This window comes from Mytilus californianus, unplaced genomic scaffold (genome assembly GCF_021869535.1).
Source record: "Mytilus californianus isolate M0D057914Y unplaced genomic scaffold, xbMytCali1.0.p SCAF_2, whole genome shotgun sequence".
Lineage (NCBI taxonomy): Eukaryota > Metazoa > Mollusca > Bivalvia > Mytilida > Mytilidae > Mytilus > Mytilus californianus.
Window position 1 is genome coordinate 111,890,525 of NW_026262668.1, and position 19,514 is coordinate 111,910,038.

Below are 19,514 nucleotides of genomic sequence, written 5' to 3' on the forward strand. Positions count from 1 at the left end.
CACGAAATTTGTAAACACTAGACAACTATTTTTACACCTCCATACTGAAGAGAGTTCAAGTGCTACCATTGGTCAAGAATGTAATAGTCAGAATGGGGGTGACTTTTATCACAAATGTTGGCTTAATCTGGCATAAATGGAGAGGAGGGGACTGGATTGTAACCCTCGGCTAGCAAAGATGGTTTTTGTGAAATGATCATTAGTTAAAATAATAATATTAAAGAAAATAATGGCAATAATGAAATATTGTATTTAAAGTTATCAATAAATGCAAGTCTGTCAAATTCTTTTTAGGCCCATCCTTTGATACTTCAAGTGAAAACAGAAAAAAGAGATGGATCAACTACTAATAATCCATATGTTGCATTTAGAAGGAGAACAGAAAAGATGCAGACTAGAAAGGTTGGTGGAAAGAGATACTTGGAAGAAAATTTTATAGGAATTAAGCTATTTCTTTTATATTAAACCAAAAAGATTGTCAGAATTGCTGTTTGTTAAAATGGAGGTTGTGATGATATGGGTTATTTAGTTAGGTCTTGTGTTACATTGATTCCTGTAAATATTTTGTGCTTCAGAAAAATTGATGTACCCTAAAGGGTTTTGCTCTCTGTGTCAGGTAGAATGGTTTTTGGATTTTAACTTTAGTCAATCTCGACAGATATCGTTCTATTGTGGCATAATTTTTTACCATTTAATAAATTATGGGTTACATCTTAATTTTGCTATATTGGCTGAATCAGTTTCATTGAAAGTGATAAAAATTGAAAGAAGGGGTAAAAGTAGTAGGGCGATAAGGGTCCTTTTTATGCCCCTCTCAAAAGAAGAGGGATATTCAATATTACATCTGTCTGTCTGTGTGTCTCCCCATTGGTCCCATGAAATTTTTGTTGCATTTCAGAAACTACAAATTTGGAAAAATGGTATCAAGCTTCTTGTGAGCATGATATTCTGTGAAAGGCATTTTCAGATTCATTGCTTAACAGTTTCCTGTTTACCAAAAACTTTTATATTCTTTATAATACATATTTGTCACAAGGTTGGGCGGTATTTACCGCCCCTGGTATTTACCAGTGGTATTTACCGGTATTTACCGCCCCGGACAATACTCCCCAAGTGGTCAATACTGGCAAATACTGGTCAATTGAAATTTTCATGCTTCTTTTGACTGACTTATCTATCAATTCTTGTAAAAAATTGGTTGATGAGGGAAAACTTTATTCCTTTGGCATGATTCAGTTTATAAAAATTTGTAAGGGTTCCGCGGAACCCAGTGTCTCGCCTACTTTTGCTGTTAATCACAGGCTGAACAAAAATGAGGAAAAAAATTAATAAAAATATTCCTCTCTATACTATCTTTTGATTGTAAGTAGCTTCTTTCCAAGTTTGGTAAAAATCCATTAAAGTTTATGAATCTAATAAATGTTTTAAAAACTTAAACTGCAGACTGTTATGTAATGTTAACTGGAAGAAAAACTAAGTCCATTTATAAGTAAAATACGGAAAAAATGGAACAAAATTTTAACAAAATTTCCTTTGAGATACTAGCTTTTAATCATAAACAAGCTTCTGTCCAAGTTTGGTACAAATCCAGGATAGTTTAAGAAAGTTGTTAAAATTTTAAAAACTTTAACCACAGAGTGAATGTAATGTTAACTGGCAGAAAAACTAAGTCCATTTATAAGTAAAATACGGATAAAAGATTTTTTTTTTTACAAAATTTACTTTTGAATATTATCTTATGATCATAAACAAATTTTTTGAAGTTTGGTAGAAATCCAGGATAGTTTAAGAAAGTTATTAAAATTTCAAAAACTTTAACCACAGAGTGAATATTTGTGGACGCCGCCGACGGAATGTAGGATCGCTATGTCTCGCTTTTTCGACAAAAGTCGAAGGCTCGACAAAAATGAATGATATTGGTATGTTATTAACTATTAAAAATGACTACTTTAGTTCTTAGGGGGTAATGATATTGCATACTTTTGGTATACATATAAAAATGCTATATCAGTTATTTCAACATGTATAAATCAAGATATTTTTTTCTTGAAAAGGTTTGAATTTTACAGGTAAATAGAATTACAAGTGACTAACAATATAGATTATCAGAGCATATATAATTACCTATTACATGGCTAACAGGTGTCAAAAGTTTAATTACTATAACAACTGTCCCCTAATAAATGTTGACATAACAGGAAAAAGGTCATAAAAGTGATTTCTGAAGATTGTTTTTAACAATGAATTAATTCCTGACTATTAAACAGCATGATAAAAATCTTCTAAATTCAGGAAATGTTTTTTTTTTATAAATATATAACATATATAAATCTATAAAACAATTTTTATAAATTTTTTAATTGCATCTTTCAAAATAACTGTTAAGAAAACCAGATGTTATATAGTCTCTTTTAAGTGATTGACTTCATGGTGTTAATGACTATATCTGTTGTATGATTTAATTAATATTTGATAAATCTTCATTAAACCATGTTCATGAACTAATTAATTGTGACTTTTTGTCCTAGTACAACATTGTACAAGGTAGTATATAAGTGACTTTCTGCCTTGTGACTATATCTATCCATTTACCAAGTAATTGACCTGAGGTAGGGACTAGTTTTTATACGACCGCAAAAAAATTTTGTGGTCGTATATTGGTATGACGTTGGCGTCGTCGTCGTCGTTGTCGTCGTCGTCCGAATACACAATGGTTTTCGCACTCTAACTTTAGTTTAAGTGAATGGATCTCTATGAAATTTTACCATAAGGTTCAATACCACAATAGGAAGGTGGGGATTGATTTTGGGGGTTATGGTACCAACAGTTAAATAATTAGGGGCCAAAAAGGGGCCGAAAATAAGCATTTTTGTAACTTCCAGACATAACTTGTGTGTTATTGTATGGATCTCTTTGACATTGTACTACAAGATTCCATATCACAAAGGGTCGATGATGGGATTGATTTTGGGGTTAATTTCCTCGAAATTTTAGGAATAAGGGGCCAAAAGGGGGCAAAAAACAAGCATTTTTCTAGTTTCATGACAATAACTTGTGTGTAAGTGTATGGATCTTTCTGAAATTTTACTACAAGGTTCCATTTCGCAAAGGGAAAGCTGGAATTGAGTTTTGTGGTAATTGCCCAAAACGTTTAGTAATAAGGGGCCTAAAAAGGGGTGAAAAATAAGCATTTTTTAGTTTCTAGACAATAACTTGTGTTCAAGTGTATGGATCTCTCTAAAATTGTATTACAAGGTACCATACCACAAAGGCAAGGCTGTTATTGAGCTTGGTTTGGGGGGGAAAGGGGGGTGATGAATCATAAGGGGGGGGGGTCAAAAAAGGGGTAATTATTTTTTTTCGTTTAAGGAATAAGGGGAAAAAAGGTTAAAAAACTAGGGTTTCCATTTTAATAGACAAATAATTGAGTAAAGAACATTATTTTAAAGCAGTGTAAGGTTGGTAATTCAAACTCATTTAAATATCTCACCTGCACTATGTTTGAATTATGTAAATTGGAAATTTGCCAATTATTTTAGTATAATAAACTTCATTGGAAATTTGCCAATATAAAATTTTGCTGATGAAGGTTTTTTGTTTACCTTTAGTCTGACTATGATGTCATTTTCTATTTTAATAGCCTTATGATGTAGTTAAATTTTTTTTAATACTTTTATGATGTATTTTAATGCGCTTTTATGGTTGCAAATTTATTGTTTTAATATAATAAACTCCATTGGAAATTTACCAATAGTTTGTATATTTTTAGCTATGACTATGATGTCATTTTCTATTTAATTTTAAGGTTACAAATTAATTTCAGTTTTAAATATTATTTTAAAATGTTTGCCCAAAACATTTATTAATAAGGGGCCAAAAAAGGGGGCAAAAATAAGCATTTTTTTTAGTTTCCAGACATTAACTTGTGTTCAAGTGTATGGATTTCTCTGAAATTGTACTTAAAGGTACCATACCACAAAGGGAAGTGGGTCAAAAAATTTTTTTGGGGGGGGGATTTTTTTTCCTTTTTTTTTTCTTTAAAATTTTCCATTTTAAGTTGGTTAATTCTGATCACAAAGAGAAAGTTGGAATTGAGTTTGGGGGATAATTGCTCAAATGTTTAGGAATAAGGGGCTAAAAAAGGGGTTAAAAATAAGCATTTTTTTTTAGTTTCCAACAATTAATTGTGTTTAAGTAATTGGATCTCTGTGAAATTGTACTGCAAGGTACCATACCACAAACTGAAGGCTGGGATTGAGTTTGGGGGGGCGTGATGTGTGAAAATTTTCCACTTAAAGTTGGTTAATTATTTCTGATTTAGATATAAAAGCAAATAATAATGATGTGGTTTGATTTTATCAAAAACTTAAATTGAAGTTATATATATTGTAAATTTAGGTTACATTGGAATTTAAGAATTGGCTTTGGGGTAGGGTTATGGCTCAAACCTTTAAATAATAAGGGAAAAAAAGGTGAAAAAACAAGGGTTTCCAGGTTAATAGACAAATAAGTACAAAACATTATTTAAAAGCAGTGTAAGGTTGGTAATTCAAACTCATTTAAATATCTCACTTACACTGCTTTTAAATTATGTAAATTAGAAATTTGCCAATAACTTTATTGTTAATAAATGCATTGGAAATTTGCCAACAATTTTAGTATAATAAACTTCATTGGAAATTTGCCAATATAAAATTTTGCTGATGAAGGTTTTTTGTTTACCTTTAGCCTTGACTATGAAGTCATTTTCTATTTTTATAGCCTTATGATGTAGTTGAATTATTTAATACTTTTATGATGTGTTTAAATGGGGTTTTATCATGTTTATGGTTGCAAATTTATTGTTTTAGTTTAATAAACTCCATTTAAAATTTGGTAATAAAAAAAAATTTGGTTTATTTTTAGCTATGATTATGATGTCATTTTCTATTTTACTTTTATGGTTGCAAAGAAATTTTTATTTTTAGATATTACTGTTAAATGATGCTGATTAAGGTTTTTGCTATGTTTAGCCATGACTATGATGTCATTTTCTATTTTAATATCTGTCATGATGTATTTAAATGGGCTTTTATGGTTACAAAGGAATTTTATTTTTAGATATTACTGTAAAATGTTGCTGATTAAGGATTTTGTTTATTTTTAGCCATGACTATGATGTCATTTTCTATTTTAATACCTTTATTATGTAATTTCCATTTTTAGCTCACCTGGCCGAAAGGCAAAGTGAGCTTTTCTCATCACTTGGCGTCCGTCGTCCGTCGTCGGCGTTAACTTTTTACATTTTGAACTTCTTCTAGAGAACCACGGAATGGAATGAAACCAAACATGGCATGAATGTTCCTTATGAGGTGCTGACCAAGTGTTGTTACTTTGTAGCCGATCCATCATCCAAGATGGCCGCCAGCGGGGGACTTAGTTTAACATAGGACCCTATGGGAAATACATACAAATGACTTCTTTTAGAGAACCACTGAATGGAATGAAACCAAACATGGCATGAATGTTCCTTATGAGGTGCTGACCATGTGTTGTTACTTTGTAGCCGATCCATCATCCAAGATGGCCGCCATTGGGGAACTTAGTTTAACATAGGACCCTATGGGAAATACATACAAATGTCTTCTTTTAGAGAACCACTGAATGGAATGAAACCAAACATGGCATGAATGTTCCTTATGAGGTGCTGACCAAGTGTTGTTACTTTGTAGCAGATCCATCATCCAAGATGGCCGCCAGCGGGGGACTTAGTTTAACATAGGACCCTATGGGAAATACATAAAAATGTCTTCTTTTAGAGAACCACTGAATGGAATGGAACCAAACATGGCATGAATGTTCCTTATGAGATGCTGACCAAGTGTTGTTACTTTGCAGTCGGTCCATCATCCAAGATGGCCGCCAGCAGGGGACTTAGTTTAACATAGGACCCTACGGGAAATACATAAAAATGTCTTCTTTTAGAGAACCACTGAATGGAATGAAACCAAACATGGCATGAATGTCCCTTATAAGGTGCTGACCAAGTGTTGTTACTTTGTAGCAGATCCATCATCCAAGATGGCCGCCAGCGGGGGACTTAGTTTAACATAGGACCCTATGGGAAATACATACAAATGTCTTCTTTTAGAGAACCACTGAATGGAATGAAACCAAACATGGCATGAATGTCCCTTATGAGGTGCTGACCAAGTGTTGTTACTTTGCAGTCGGTCCATCATCCAAGATGGCTGACAGCAGGGGACTTAGTTTAACAAAGGACCTATGGGAAATACATACAAATGTCTTCTTTTAGCGAACCACTGAATGGAATGAAACCAAACATGGCATGAATGTTCCTTATGAGGTACTGACCAAGTGTTGTTACTTTGCAGTCGGTCCATCATCCAAGATGGCCGACAGCAGGGGACTTAGTTTAACAAAGGACCCTATGGGAAATACATACAAATGTCATCTTTTAGAGAACCACTGAATGGAATGAAACCAAACATGGCATGAATCTTCCTTATGAGATGCTGACCAAGTGTTGTTACTTTGTAGCTGATCCATCATCCAAGATGGCCGACAGCGGGGGACTTACTTTAACATAGGACCCTATGGCAAATACATACAATTGTCTTCTTTTAGAGAACCACTGAATGGAATTGAACCAAACATGGCATGAATGTTCCTTATGAGTTGGTGACCAAGTGTTGTTACTTTGCAGTCGATCCATCATCCAAGATGGCCGACAGCGGGGGACTTACTTTAACATAGGACCCTATGGGAAATACATACAATTGTCTTCTTTTAGAGAACCACTGAATGGAATTGAACCAAACATGGCATGAATGTTCCTTATGAGATGCTCACCAAGTGTTGTTACTTTGTAGCCGATCCATCATCCAAGATGGCCGCCAGCGGGGGACTTAGTTTAACATAGGACCCTACGGGAAATGCATACAAATGACTTCTTTTAGAGAACCACTGAATGGAATAAAACCAAACATGGCATGAATGTTCCTTATGAGGTGCTGACCATGTGTTGTTACTTTGTAGCCGATCCATCATCCAAGATGGCGGCCATCGGGGAACTTAGTTTAACATAGGACCCTATGGGAAATACATACAAATGTCTTCTTTTAGAGAACCACTGAATGGAATGAAACCAAACATGGCATGAATGTTCCTTATGAGGTGCTGACCAAGTGTTGTTACTTTGTAGCAGATCCATCATCCAAGATGGCCACCAGCGGGGGACTTAGTTTAACATAGGACCCTAGGGGAAATACATAAAAATGTCTTCTTTTAGAGAACCACTGAATGGAATGAAACCAAACATGGCATGAATGTCCCTTATGAGGTGCTGACCAAGTGTTGTTACTTTGTGAGAGATCCATCATCCAAGATGGCCGACAGCAGGGGACTTAGTTTAACAAAGGACCCTATGGGAAATACATACAAATGTCTTCTTTTAGAGTACCACTGAATGGAATGAAACCAAACATGGCATGAATGTTCCTTATGAAGTGCTGACCAAGTGTTGCTACTTTGTTGCCGATTTACTGTTCAAGATGGCCACCAGGATATTTTATTAAATAACGGGACCAATATTAATCAAAATTTGGCCTCAATCATTATTTGGGTATCTGTTATGATTTTTTTATCTATCTTTACATGATTTCTAAAACCAAAGTAGAGTCAGGTGAGCGACACAGGCTCTTGAGAGCCTCTAGTTAGATATTACTGTTAAATGATGCTGATTGAGGGTTTGAATGCTGGGATTGATTTTGGGGGTAATTGCCTCCAAATTTTAGGAATTAGGGGGCAAAAAACAAGCATTTTTCTAGTTTCATGACAATAACTTGTGTGTAAGTGTATGGATATTTATGAAATTGTACTACAAGGTTCCATATCACAAAGGGAAAGCTGGAATTGAGTGTGGGGGTACTTGCCCAAAACGTTTAGGAATAAGGGGCCAAAAATAAGCATTTTTCTAGTTTCCAGACAATAACTTGTGTTCAAGTGTATGGATCTCTCTGAAATTGTACTGCAAGGTACCATACCACAAAGGGAAGGCTGGGATTGTTTTTGGGGGTAATTGTCTCAAAATGTTAGGAATTAGGGGCCATAAAGGGGCAAAAAAACAAGCATTTTTCTAGTTTCATGACAATAACTTGTGTGTAAGTGTATGGATCTTTATGACATTGTACTGCAAGGTTCCATATCACAAAGGGAAAGCTTGGTTTGAGTTTGGGGTAATTGCCCTAAACTTTTAGGAATTTGGGGCCAAAAAGGTGCAAAAAACCCAAGCATTTTTCTAGTTTCCAGACAATAATTTGTGTTCAAGTGTATGGATCTCTCTGAAATTGTACTGCAAGGTACCATACCACAAAGGGAAGGCTGGGATTGAGTTTGGGGGTGATGAATCATAAGGGGGTTTCAAAAAATTTGGGGGGGGGGATTTTTTTGTCCTTTTTTTTCTTTAAAATTTTCCATTTTAAATTGGTTATTTCTGATTTATATATAAAAGCAAATAATAATGATATGGTTTGAATAGGTAAATTAAAAAAATTTAAGTTCTTAGACTACTTTCATTATGTGTGAGAAACCTATGCTGTGTCAAATATTTAATTACAATCCAAATTCAGTGCTGTATCAAGCTTGAATGTTGTGTCCATACTTGCCCCAACTGTTCAGGGTTCGACCTCTGTGGTCGTATCAAGCTGCGCCCCAGCGGAGCATTTTATTATAGTAAAGTCCTCTCAAAATTTCAGTTGACCAGTATTTGCCAGTATTGACCAGTATTTGCCAGTATTTCCCAGTATTTACCAGTATTTACCGCCGGCATGGTCAATACTAGTATTGACCACTTTTTTGCCAACCTTGATTTGCCATGTACGAATATTTTTTTCCTGAATTTACATAAACTATATGTCTGTGCACATCATAGATAAAAATAGATTATGCAAGACTATTTACTGCACCGAATTCAGCTGTTTATTGTCTGAGGTCTTTTACACAAACAAACACAAACAACTTGAAATTACAGAAGTTTCACTAGACATTTTCAACAATTGATGACAAGTTTTTTTTTCCAGAATTCCTGTGGCAAAAAAGTTTTTCCAATTAAGGAACTCTTTGGACTAAACACAGCTAATTTACGTAGTTCAAATGGTGACAGGTGAAATGTGTTTTTGTAATGTAGAAATTGTTGTAGGGTATACATATGAGTCTGACAGGCATCATCTAACCTTCACCTTATTTCCATAGTTAAGTGTTCGCATTAGGTCATCATCGTTTGGTCAGATTCTTGATTATAATAATTGATAGGTAACCATATATGAGCATGTCACATATTATATGCTGTTGAAAATAGAAATGTCAATTTAAAATTTCATTTTATGATTATTTCTATTTCAGAATAGGAAGAATGATGAAACTTCTTATGAAAAAATGTTGAAATTAAGACGAGATCTCAATAGAGCTGTGTAAGTTACATAATTATAGATAAATTAAATAGACCTTGAATAGGAAGTCACTTCTGTTGAAACTTGTTTGATCCAGCAAACTAGGAAAACAGTTTTTTGGAAAAATTGGAACTTGTTCCAATTCTTTCCTAAGGCACCGGCCTCTCAAACAGAAAGTAGACAGATTTGCTATTAAATTGTTACTAGATCTATACACACTGACACACAGTTCCCAATTGTTCTCATGTCTGTGTACATATGCACAAATGAACTGTAAAAAATTTGGTTACATCTTAATTTAGAGCATTTTTTCAAGAATAATAGTGATAACTTTTTTGAATTTACTGGCTAGTTATGTCTTTTTTTTATTAAGTAAGAGTATTGATACAATATCAGTATGATTGACAACTGTCATGATCAAAGAACAATTAAACACAAAGGGTGGGGCAATAATTGGAATTGTATATAGACCCCTCCCCTTTAATGCCAATCATAATTGACCAAATTACATAACTAGTGAGTTTATCAATAACATGACAGACCACTCAATACACAACAACTTGACCTCATTAGTATTAGTTAGATGTTTGATCTTTATAGGTCAGTATCATTAGGTGGTCTCTGTCTTCATGTGTAATTTATACATTTGTACATATGGTTAACATAAATATTAAATGTGCATTTCTTTAATAAAATTGAATACAGATGATAGATTTTAATCATTTACCTACATGTATATATAACTTTTCATTTACACTGCATTTAACTGCATTTAACAAAAGATGAGATAAATGTAAATTTTGGGAGATAAAAATAGGACTAGGTTTCAAGTCTCTTTATCCATTGGTCCCAGGTTTACTGAGAAACTACAATAATTGTTTTTATTAGGTAATTTCTTCTGTTTCAAAAAATATAAATATTAAGTTGCAATCTAAAAGAAGTAATTATGCAGTAATGTAACTAACAAATATGCAATAGTGCTATAGCAAGTTTTTGTTGTCCACCACCACTGCAATGGAAGAGTTAATTTGATTGAAATTATACACACAATTCTTTCAATCTTACCGTCAGTGATTTCAGATCACTTTGATTTTTTCATCATTTGACATCTGTCATGGCTGTCTGTTAACTATTTTAAAAATATCCTCCTCTGAAACTACTGGACCAATTCAATACGAACTTTGCCACAATGATCCTTGGTTTTAAAAAATGGGCCCGGTAATCCCTCACAGCTAATATAGAACATAGGGGTAAAATACAATTTTTGTCTATTATCTTGAAAACTACTAAAAGATAATCAGACTGTTGAGATCTAAAGAAAATCTGACATTACCAGAAAATGTTAAGAATGTTGAGGTCTACCTGCTGTTCATTAATATTAAATCTGTCGGACACTTTTTATAGTTGCTGACTTTGAGGTCATACAGTTCAGTAGTAAGGGCAGTAAATAATACATCCAAAATTGAGGTTTGGTTTTTGTTACATGACTAATGATAATCATCGATTGGTAACATGAATTTGAAAATATTTGCAAAGGAAGAAAAAAATGGTGTATATTGAAGCAAGGGAAATCTAATGTTGGGGCCTAAAATTTGAGGCAAATGAAAACCGTTTACTTTTCTATCATCAATATATTCATGTATGGCAGTAATTGGAATAGTGGTTTTACGTACAATGGGAATAGCTGCATGACAATGTTGCATCAGGGATACACTGCGTTGTCATTTAGCACCAAGAAAGGGAAATGAGATCTCTAGCTAAAAAAATTTGAGTCTAGTGCTGGTCAATTTAAACAGTTAACACGGTGTTTTTACTATCAATATGTTCAGTTTATCAATTTCAGCTCTTGGGCTCATATGATAATGATAATCAATTCTTTTTTGGAAGAGGGTAATCACAGATAGTTTAAACTAATCTTCTCTGCGGCCCTCACATACAATCCAATCAAAACAGATATATTTACACATAGTAAATTTACAATCATATTGTTGCGCGTTATAAAAGATAACCGTTAAAGAGGTACATGTTGTAAAAAATAGAAAAATAAAATATACAAATCAAAATAACACATTTTAAAACTTTTATAGAGGTACCTGTTGTAAAAAATAGAAAAATATGATATACAAATCAAAATAATACATTTTAAAAACAGTAGTTTATTTGTTACAGATGTATGGCTACAATACTGGCTATATAAGTTAATTTCATACCTGTAATATAAATTATATAGTTGATTCTTTATACTCCAGAACACTCTTAGAAATGATCAAAAGAAGAGAGAAGACCAAGAAAGAAATGGTTCAGTTGACAATAGAGGTTGTAGATAAAAGGTAAATGCAGCACATTAAACAAGTTACAATATTTAAAAATAAAAAAAAAACAACAGAAAACTGGGTGTCATACCATATTCCCTTTCTACTAATTACAAATGTCCAAATAAATTTAAACTTTGATCTTAGTACATAGCAGTATAACGGGATAAAAATTTTCTAAGAATACTGTGGTTTCATATATGTTGTGGATACCAATTTTCGTGGACTGGGAAAAGACCATTTTTGTGGACACTTGATTTGGTGGTTTTGCAAAAGTTTGCATACAATCCTATAGAAAATTTGTACGGAGTTGGAGTTGAACACTTAAATTCCAGATTCTGCGTCGTGAAATGTATTAACCTGCATGTCTGCTTAAAGAAGATGTGGAATACAAAAATTAGTGTTAGTAAGTGAAAATTATAGCCTATATATTCAATTTTAAATATTATCGACACTGCTATGTTGTTTTGTATTTTAGGTATGCAGCAGAAGATTATGAAGGTAAAATGTTGGAAGAAGCAGAAGCATTAAGACACAAAATGCCATCTTTTTTGTCACCATATACCTATGGAGGAGGTTGGAGTCAGGTTTGTGACTAATTCTTGCAATAAATTTTCATGTAAATTGGTAATTAATACAATTGTGAATTATCAAAAATTGAAGGAATGCAAAATTTGGTGGTTCACCTCGTATATATGGACTTGTGAATGACGCAAATTACAGAACAAATTCACATTACAATATTCAATTCCTCAGATGGTGCATGATTATATTCCTTGATTTGAATAGGAGCTATGTTCCCTAATATTTCATTTCAAATGCTTGAATAATCAAATTCTTTAAATTCAAGAAAATGTACTTGTTAAATTAAAAGTATAATGTCCTTCATTTAGAAGATTGGTTACAATAAATAGATTGTTTGCCAAATGTATTGTGAAAAGGCTTAAATATAAAAACTCTGGTAATATTAAATACACTGTTATTTACGGGTGCCACGTGTGTGCACAATGAAGGCTTCTTCATAACCCTTACAGTGCAGGCTTCTTGAGAAACAATACAGTGTGTGTACAGTATAAATGAATTTTAAACCTGTCTTAAGTCACATTTCAGTGTTCACATTTATCTCAAGTCCATTCGAATTCACTAATTTTTGTAAGCCATTGTTTTCTTATGTATAGATATATTTGTAGAAAATATTTCTCTTAATTAAATACCAGTGATATTTTTGGTACATGTATGGAATACCTTTAAATTAAGTCTAATTAACAGAAATGTAATTAAAATATACAATTTTCACAGGAGGAAATGGTGGTTAAAAAGAAAAGAGAATACAGAAAGAGGAAACATAAACAAGTGATACAGCAACAGAGAGAGCATACTGTAACAAGTGTTCAACAATCTCATTATAATGATATTGATGTTCTACACCCCGACTTCAGTTCTGAAGATGAAGGACTTTCTCCGGTAAGACAGTTATTTTTAAATGCCAATGATATAAGATGTCTGCGAAGTAATGGCAATGGCAAGCAGTTTCAAGCTTATTTGGGGTAATGAAACTAAAAAAAATGATTCTAAAAAAAAAGGAGCTGCTTAATAGCATTATATGGTCAAGATTGTGAGAATGTTTTAATAAACTGTAATAAGGGGTTTAGGGAAGTAAATTGATTAAAAAAAAGGAGGTGCTTAATAACATTATATGGTCAAGATTGTGAGAATGTTTTAATAAACTGTAAAAAGGGGTTTAGGGAAGTTGCAGATACAAACTGGGTACCCCCATAAAGGCACCTGGCAAAGTTTATGCTTTTGAAAGGGAAACCCCCAAAATGATACAGATTAAAACTCAATATAGGAGCTGCACAAAATGATTACTGTGGATCCATTGATATTCATGGGATATCAATTCTTTTGCGGGTAAAGGTTAACCAAGAATTTAAATGTGGAATGAAGTACAAATTTTCTATAGGTTGGTAAAACTACAAAATCAAATATCCACAAAAACCCATTTGTTTTTCTCAGTCCTCGAAAGTTGCACAGTTGCAATGAAAATAATTGAATCCACAGTATTCAGTATTGTGAGAATGTTTCAATAAATTGTAATAAGGGGTTTAGGACTTGCAGATACAAAACGGGTACCCCTCAAATGTGTACTTTACTTTGCAGATATGACAATGTTGTCTGAAAAAAAAAACCCTAAAATCATTCAGATGAAGTAATAGAATAGACTGTGCAAAAGTACCTCATGTGATTGAGATTCTGTAAAATTTTTACATAATTCTGTCCAGCAGTTCAGAAACAGTTGCAGAAACAGCAGTGGGACAAACTTGCAGCCACTGCCAACACTGTAGAGCTGCTTATGGAAGAAAGAATAAATAAGAATATTGAACTTAAATGTGTTATTTCTTTTACAGGGTATGTCACCTTCTGATCATGAAGAGGAGAACGACCCAGATGGTCTGTTTGCCTTCAGGAGGAAGAGGAACTGTCATTATCATGCTGTATGCATTATTATAATCATTTCTTGTACATTCCTTTTTTTGTGATCAAAGATTTTTAAACATAAGATTAACCTTAATTTCATTGTTTTAGCTGATGATTAAAAATAATTTTTGACTTCTGACATTTCATGATTATTTTTAAATATTCGATCAAAAAACATTTATAAATAAATTCTTGGAGAGCTTAAGAAGTTCACAACAGGGTCAAAGTTAGAAATATGTATTAGCCTGAACAGTTATATTTGCAAGACAATATAAAGTTTAGATTTCTGAATTCTCTCTGGATGCTTTTATCTTATTCCATCAATAGCTGAAGATGCAAGGTATCTTATTGTTGAAATTATATCTCTCCAAAATTTATTTTTTAGCCAATCTTAAATCGACTTGGAAACTGGCCTTGGTGCAGTCAAGAAGATGGTGGAATGGGAGAAAAAAAATACAGATATAACTTAACCTCCTTGTCTCAACCCCCACGCTGTATAGGATTTGCACGTAGGCGGTTAGGTAGGGGAGGGAGGTAAGTTTAAAGAAACATAGTTTTTCGGCAAGGAAACCAAACTTTTCCCCTTAATTAGTTTGTGTGTACCTGGCTATTTTTTGCAAAGGGGACTGTCCCATTGAAAAAATCAAATAGATATTCTCTGTGGGGTTCATTCAATGGGAATTTTAAATTTCTCCTTGAAAACCAATCTTCATGGTTAAATTGAGCGTACAAAAAAAAAAACTCCTAGTGATGAAAATACATGTACCAATACTACTATGGTGGTGTTTTACAACCTTGACTACCCATGAGGGTGTCGCATGGTTGTGTACTCATAAGGAATAATGACACATATTGTTAGAGAAAGAGATAATAATTACAATAACAGACTACTCAAGAACAAATTTTAATTTTGTTTGGTAAGTGCAGAAAAACAAAACTTGGTGATAAGTAGATAATTTTGTTTTACATGGTGCATATGGCAAAGAAATTATGTCATTTTATTTTGGTTTTATAGTGATAAAACCTAAGGCTGATATGACAATGCAGTCAACATTTCCCTCATACAATCTAGTAACCAACTTGAAACACCTTTACTGCAGAACAAATAATAATTTGATGCATGTTTTTTCAACAATTTTTTGAACAGCCACATTAATCAATGAAAGGTTGGTTTTTCAAAAAGAAATTTAAATAGCCAGGTAAACACAAAGTGATTCTGGGGAAAGGTTTCATTTCCTATGAAATATCTCACTCTCTAGTGTGATAGCACTGTTTTAGATTACCAAGGTCATATAAAGTAAGTTTTTAGTTTCTCATAGGAATTACGTTTGTTTTCAGTCTTGTGCTATAGATATAAGCTTAATTATAGTTTGTGACACATTATAATGCTATCATTTTGTAGCCAACATGACTGACATGCAAGTTATATCAGTGTAAACTATGAAATCATATATGAAAGTGTTTGAAATAGTTTGAAATATTCTTGCAACTAAGATATATGTTTTTTTAGGTTATTAAAAATGAAGAATTTTTAAAGGAGATATTTTAATGAATTGACAGAAAAAAATCATTTCAATCTCACTATGTGTTAGTTTAGGAAATGCTGCTGTTCAGACGTGTTGTATGGAGTTTATATCATAAAATGCAAATACTACAATTTTAATTTATGCACTTGGAAAATGTATACATTGCAACAATTCTAACTTTTTGTAGTATTTTAGTTGTTTTATTCTATTGTAGGGTATTGTTAGACAGAGCTTTCTCAGACTGGGACGAGCCATTGTATAGATCAAATTTTTCATCACAGGGGACATCATTAGGGGAAGATTACAACTCATACATCAGGGAAAATAGAATGTAAGTAACTAAAAAAATATAAAATTCTTTATTTTTTTCTGCAACAACATGCAATAGTTCACTAATAAGATCAGCTTCATTGGAGGAAGCCACAGAATTCAATCCTATGTTCCCGAGTTGTAATAGGCTTAAAAGTGAAACAAAAAACTAAAACAATGCATATGACTATAATGGGCATCTTTCACTGCTCTTATTATTTATTATTGTTTACCTCTCTTGTTACATATTAAAGTGCATAAACATACTAGTAAATGACAAAAAACAAACATTAATAGTACAATAAAGCTGCTGCAGTGAAAAAAGCAAGTTGAATGTTTATGAAAGTCATTGATTTTAAATAAGTTCAATTTCTTAAAATGAATTAAAGCAGTTGTTCGGTATAAGCCGAGACGACAACCCTATGACACAAAAAAGGAAAAGACATCTAGAGTTCACCATGGACATAATTGACATTAATTAGTCTCTTTGTAAGGTCTGGATTTTTTTTCACACAAATTATATTTTTTTAGGACTTGAAAGTCGGGATATTTTTTTCAAACTTATTCATAACAAAAGTAGCAACATAAACAAAAGTGTGTCAGTATTTCGACGGTCAGAGCTTTATGAAATTTTGTACCAGTTTTTGTAATACCATTGAGAATGATTTGCGACATGCAGCATTTTTAAATTGAAAGGCTTTAATTTTAAGATTTGAATGAAAAATTAGGAATTGATAATGTGAATTTTGATTTTGAGATAAGAAATACATGTATAAACCAGAAAGTTGATTATAAATTATGAATAAATCTGCTATAGGAATTACTTCTCAGTCAGTTGAATTTTAAATCAGTCATGACTGGCAAATATGACTTGTTTCAAGACCCTTGGTTACATACTTTAAATCTATATAAGGTCTAGATACCAATATGAGAACATAAGGAACATCACCTTATTTATTTATATCTCCTTTTTTATAGAAAAGAATTCAATGTTTTCCTTTGACCAGATCAGATTTAATGAAAACACTTGGTGAAATGGTAAATTTATCATTTGTAATACTGATGTTATGATAAATTATTTCTTTACTACATTACAATCTGTCATTTTGATTACAAATATTGCCAGGACAATTTAGACTGTCCATAAGATTGCTTATTGGCATAGTTATATATATTTTACCATTACACAGCTGCAAGTATGTCATCTACATAAATTTGTTAATTTCAGACCATATTTTCGTCCACATTCACCTACAGAAGAAGATCACAATTTCAAAGATCGAATTTCTGGTGATAAACTAGAAGAAGAGTTTAATCTAGAAAGCTTTCAATCTCATCGAGAACAGTTATTACAAATGCAGAGAGATCAAGAAGAGCAGTTGTTAAAACAGACGACTTGTGACTTTGAAAGTGCTGGATGTTCGGGTTTAGATCAGTCTTTCTCATCTCAGCCCACATCCCGGTTTATGTTAGATTCGGCTAGTGCTAAATTTGCTGTGTCAGCAGTGATGAATACGACACAGGTTCAGACTAAAAAAACTGGTGCTATATCATCTTTATTATCATCTACATCATCGTCATTGGCAACATCTTCATTTTCACAACCAGCAGCAGTCTCATTACAACCAAGTTGTGTTACATTAACAAATGGACCAATATCAGACAGTAAACCCACAGGTCTTTCAACATCACCAGCAGCAACTGTTTTACAGCTGAACTTTCCAATAACAAACAACAATAAAAATTCGTCCAATCACAATTTGGTCTCATCGACCGCTACAAGTCTTTCATCAGTGCTAATGTCAACACAGTCATTCCTGCCAGTCCAGACAATTGGCAAAACTGTTCAATCAGCTAACCATGTCAAGATATCCCCTGCCAACTTTACACATAAATTGACAAAGTAAGTAATGAAACAAACTTGGGAAAAATGTAGCCAATGTTTATTAAGTGCTTCAAATATAAAAGCTTTCAATTTCATCTTTGAAAGAAAATAAAAGATGCTATTGTATAAAAGCATACTGGTATGTCAAATATACAAATTATTACAACTTGGGGAAAAAAATCTTGATTTATAGACTCTCCACAGAAATGAAACTGAAAATGAAATGTTTGTGTTTGATGAAGAAAGATATAATTACTTTTATAGTAAATATCAGTCTTCAAACTTTACAGAAGGCCTACCAGCCCAGGCTTGTAAAAATTCTATCAGGGCCTGTAGGAATTTCTTCTACAGGTTAATAGAATTAATACAATATTCTCCTAAAAATGTGCCTGTGACCTTTGGCTGCAAAAGTTTATCATTTAGATTGAGTTATGATTGGTAATACACTTAACGAAAGAAAGGTATGATATATTTACAGTTGTTAATGGGTAGTACATTTGACAAAAAATTGTTTTTCATTATAGGACAGAAGATGGGAAGCTGAATAGTATAATACATTCTGATAAAATAGTGGCAATGGATGTAACCTGAGAGAGTCAAACGCAGTAGAATGGTTTATAGATGGTGCCCTTCTGTCAACAACAGACATACGCTAGTCAGAGGGAGATATCAGTCAGCTGACAACATAATTGACGCCATATGCCCCAGGAAGAAATTTAGTTCCGTCATCAAAAACAATTTAATGATTCAGCTGCTATGGAAAATTAGATGTGTGCATAATAGGACACTCATTTTGCTTGCATATTTTTAATTATGTTAAGTTTTCTAAAAAATCAGGAAGAGAAATGATGCAAAACTGCATGCAGAAAAAAGCTATTTAATATCAAACATCAGCTACATCATTTTTTATAGTTTCAAAATAATATTTGATTAAAGACAACAATAATCATGTGATGACAATGTTATTTCTGGTAAAGAAGAAGAACACATGGGATGGTTAGGGACAGTAGTCAAAGGGAGATTTTCTATGTTCTTATTTGTTAAATATATTATACTTTTATTGTCTTGTGTTTGTAGTAAGAGCTATTTCTGTGTAATTTAACACCTTTTGATATGTTATACATTTTTACTGTGGACTCGATATGAACTAGGTGGTCATGTTAGTACAATAAGGGAGTCCATAAGAGAACTAAGAACATAAATTCAACATAAGTTCACTTTCAAAAGTAAGCTAGTAATTGTATGCTTCCCAGCAAAAATAGGTCAGTTTGACCAAACTGAGAACATTAAATTGCCAAATTAAAGTTTCACATTTGAGTTCAATGAATTTATTTTGGTATCCAAAGTAAATCTTTGTTTCACAGAAGTAACCTACAACTAAATAACTTTATGCTAAGATGCAAACTATTACTTTGAATTTCTGCTTTGTTCAACCGTCTTTTTAATATATACATATAGCTCTGCTTATTGATAGGTGTAGGACATTTCCTTGTGAAACACTTCTGTTCAAAATCATTTTGATCTGCTTATTGAAAGGTGTAGGATATTTCCTTGT

At 32.7% G+C, this 19,514-nt stretch overlaps 1 protein-coding gene across 34 annotated transcripts in view; it reads left to right on the forward strand.

The window, feature by feature from the left end:
* LOC127728578 (enhancer of polycomb homolog 1-like) overlaps positions 1-19,514 on the forward strand; it is a 34,710-nt gene that overhangs the window by 10,707 nt on the left and 4,489 nt on the right. For all 34 annotated transcript variants that reach the window (XM_052236061.1, XM_052236071.1, XM_052236081.1 and 31 more), the window contains exons 5-14: positions 295-402; positions 9,403-9,470; positions 11,699-11,779; positions 12,240-12,348; positions 13,061-13,225; positions 14,170-14,256; positions 14,625-14,773; positions 15,980-16,096; positions 17,303-17,977; positions 18,484-19,433. In XM_052236061.1, the coding sequence (XP_052092021.1) occupies positions 295-402; positions 9,403-9,470; positions 11,699-11,779; positions 12,240-12,348; positions 13,061-13,225; positions 14,170-14,256; positions 14,625-14,773; positions 15,980-16,096; positions 17,303-17,977; positions 18,484-18,550 (1,626 nt within the window). In that variant the 3' untranslated portion in view covers positions 18,551-19,433. The remainder of the gene's footprint in view (positions 1-294; positions 403-9,402; positions 9,471-11,698; positions 11,780-12,239; positions 12,349-13,060; positions 13,226-14,169; positions 14,257-14,624; positions 14,774-15,979; positions 16,097-17,302; positions 17,978-18,483; positions 19,434-19,514) is intronic.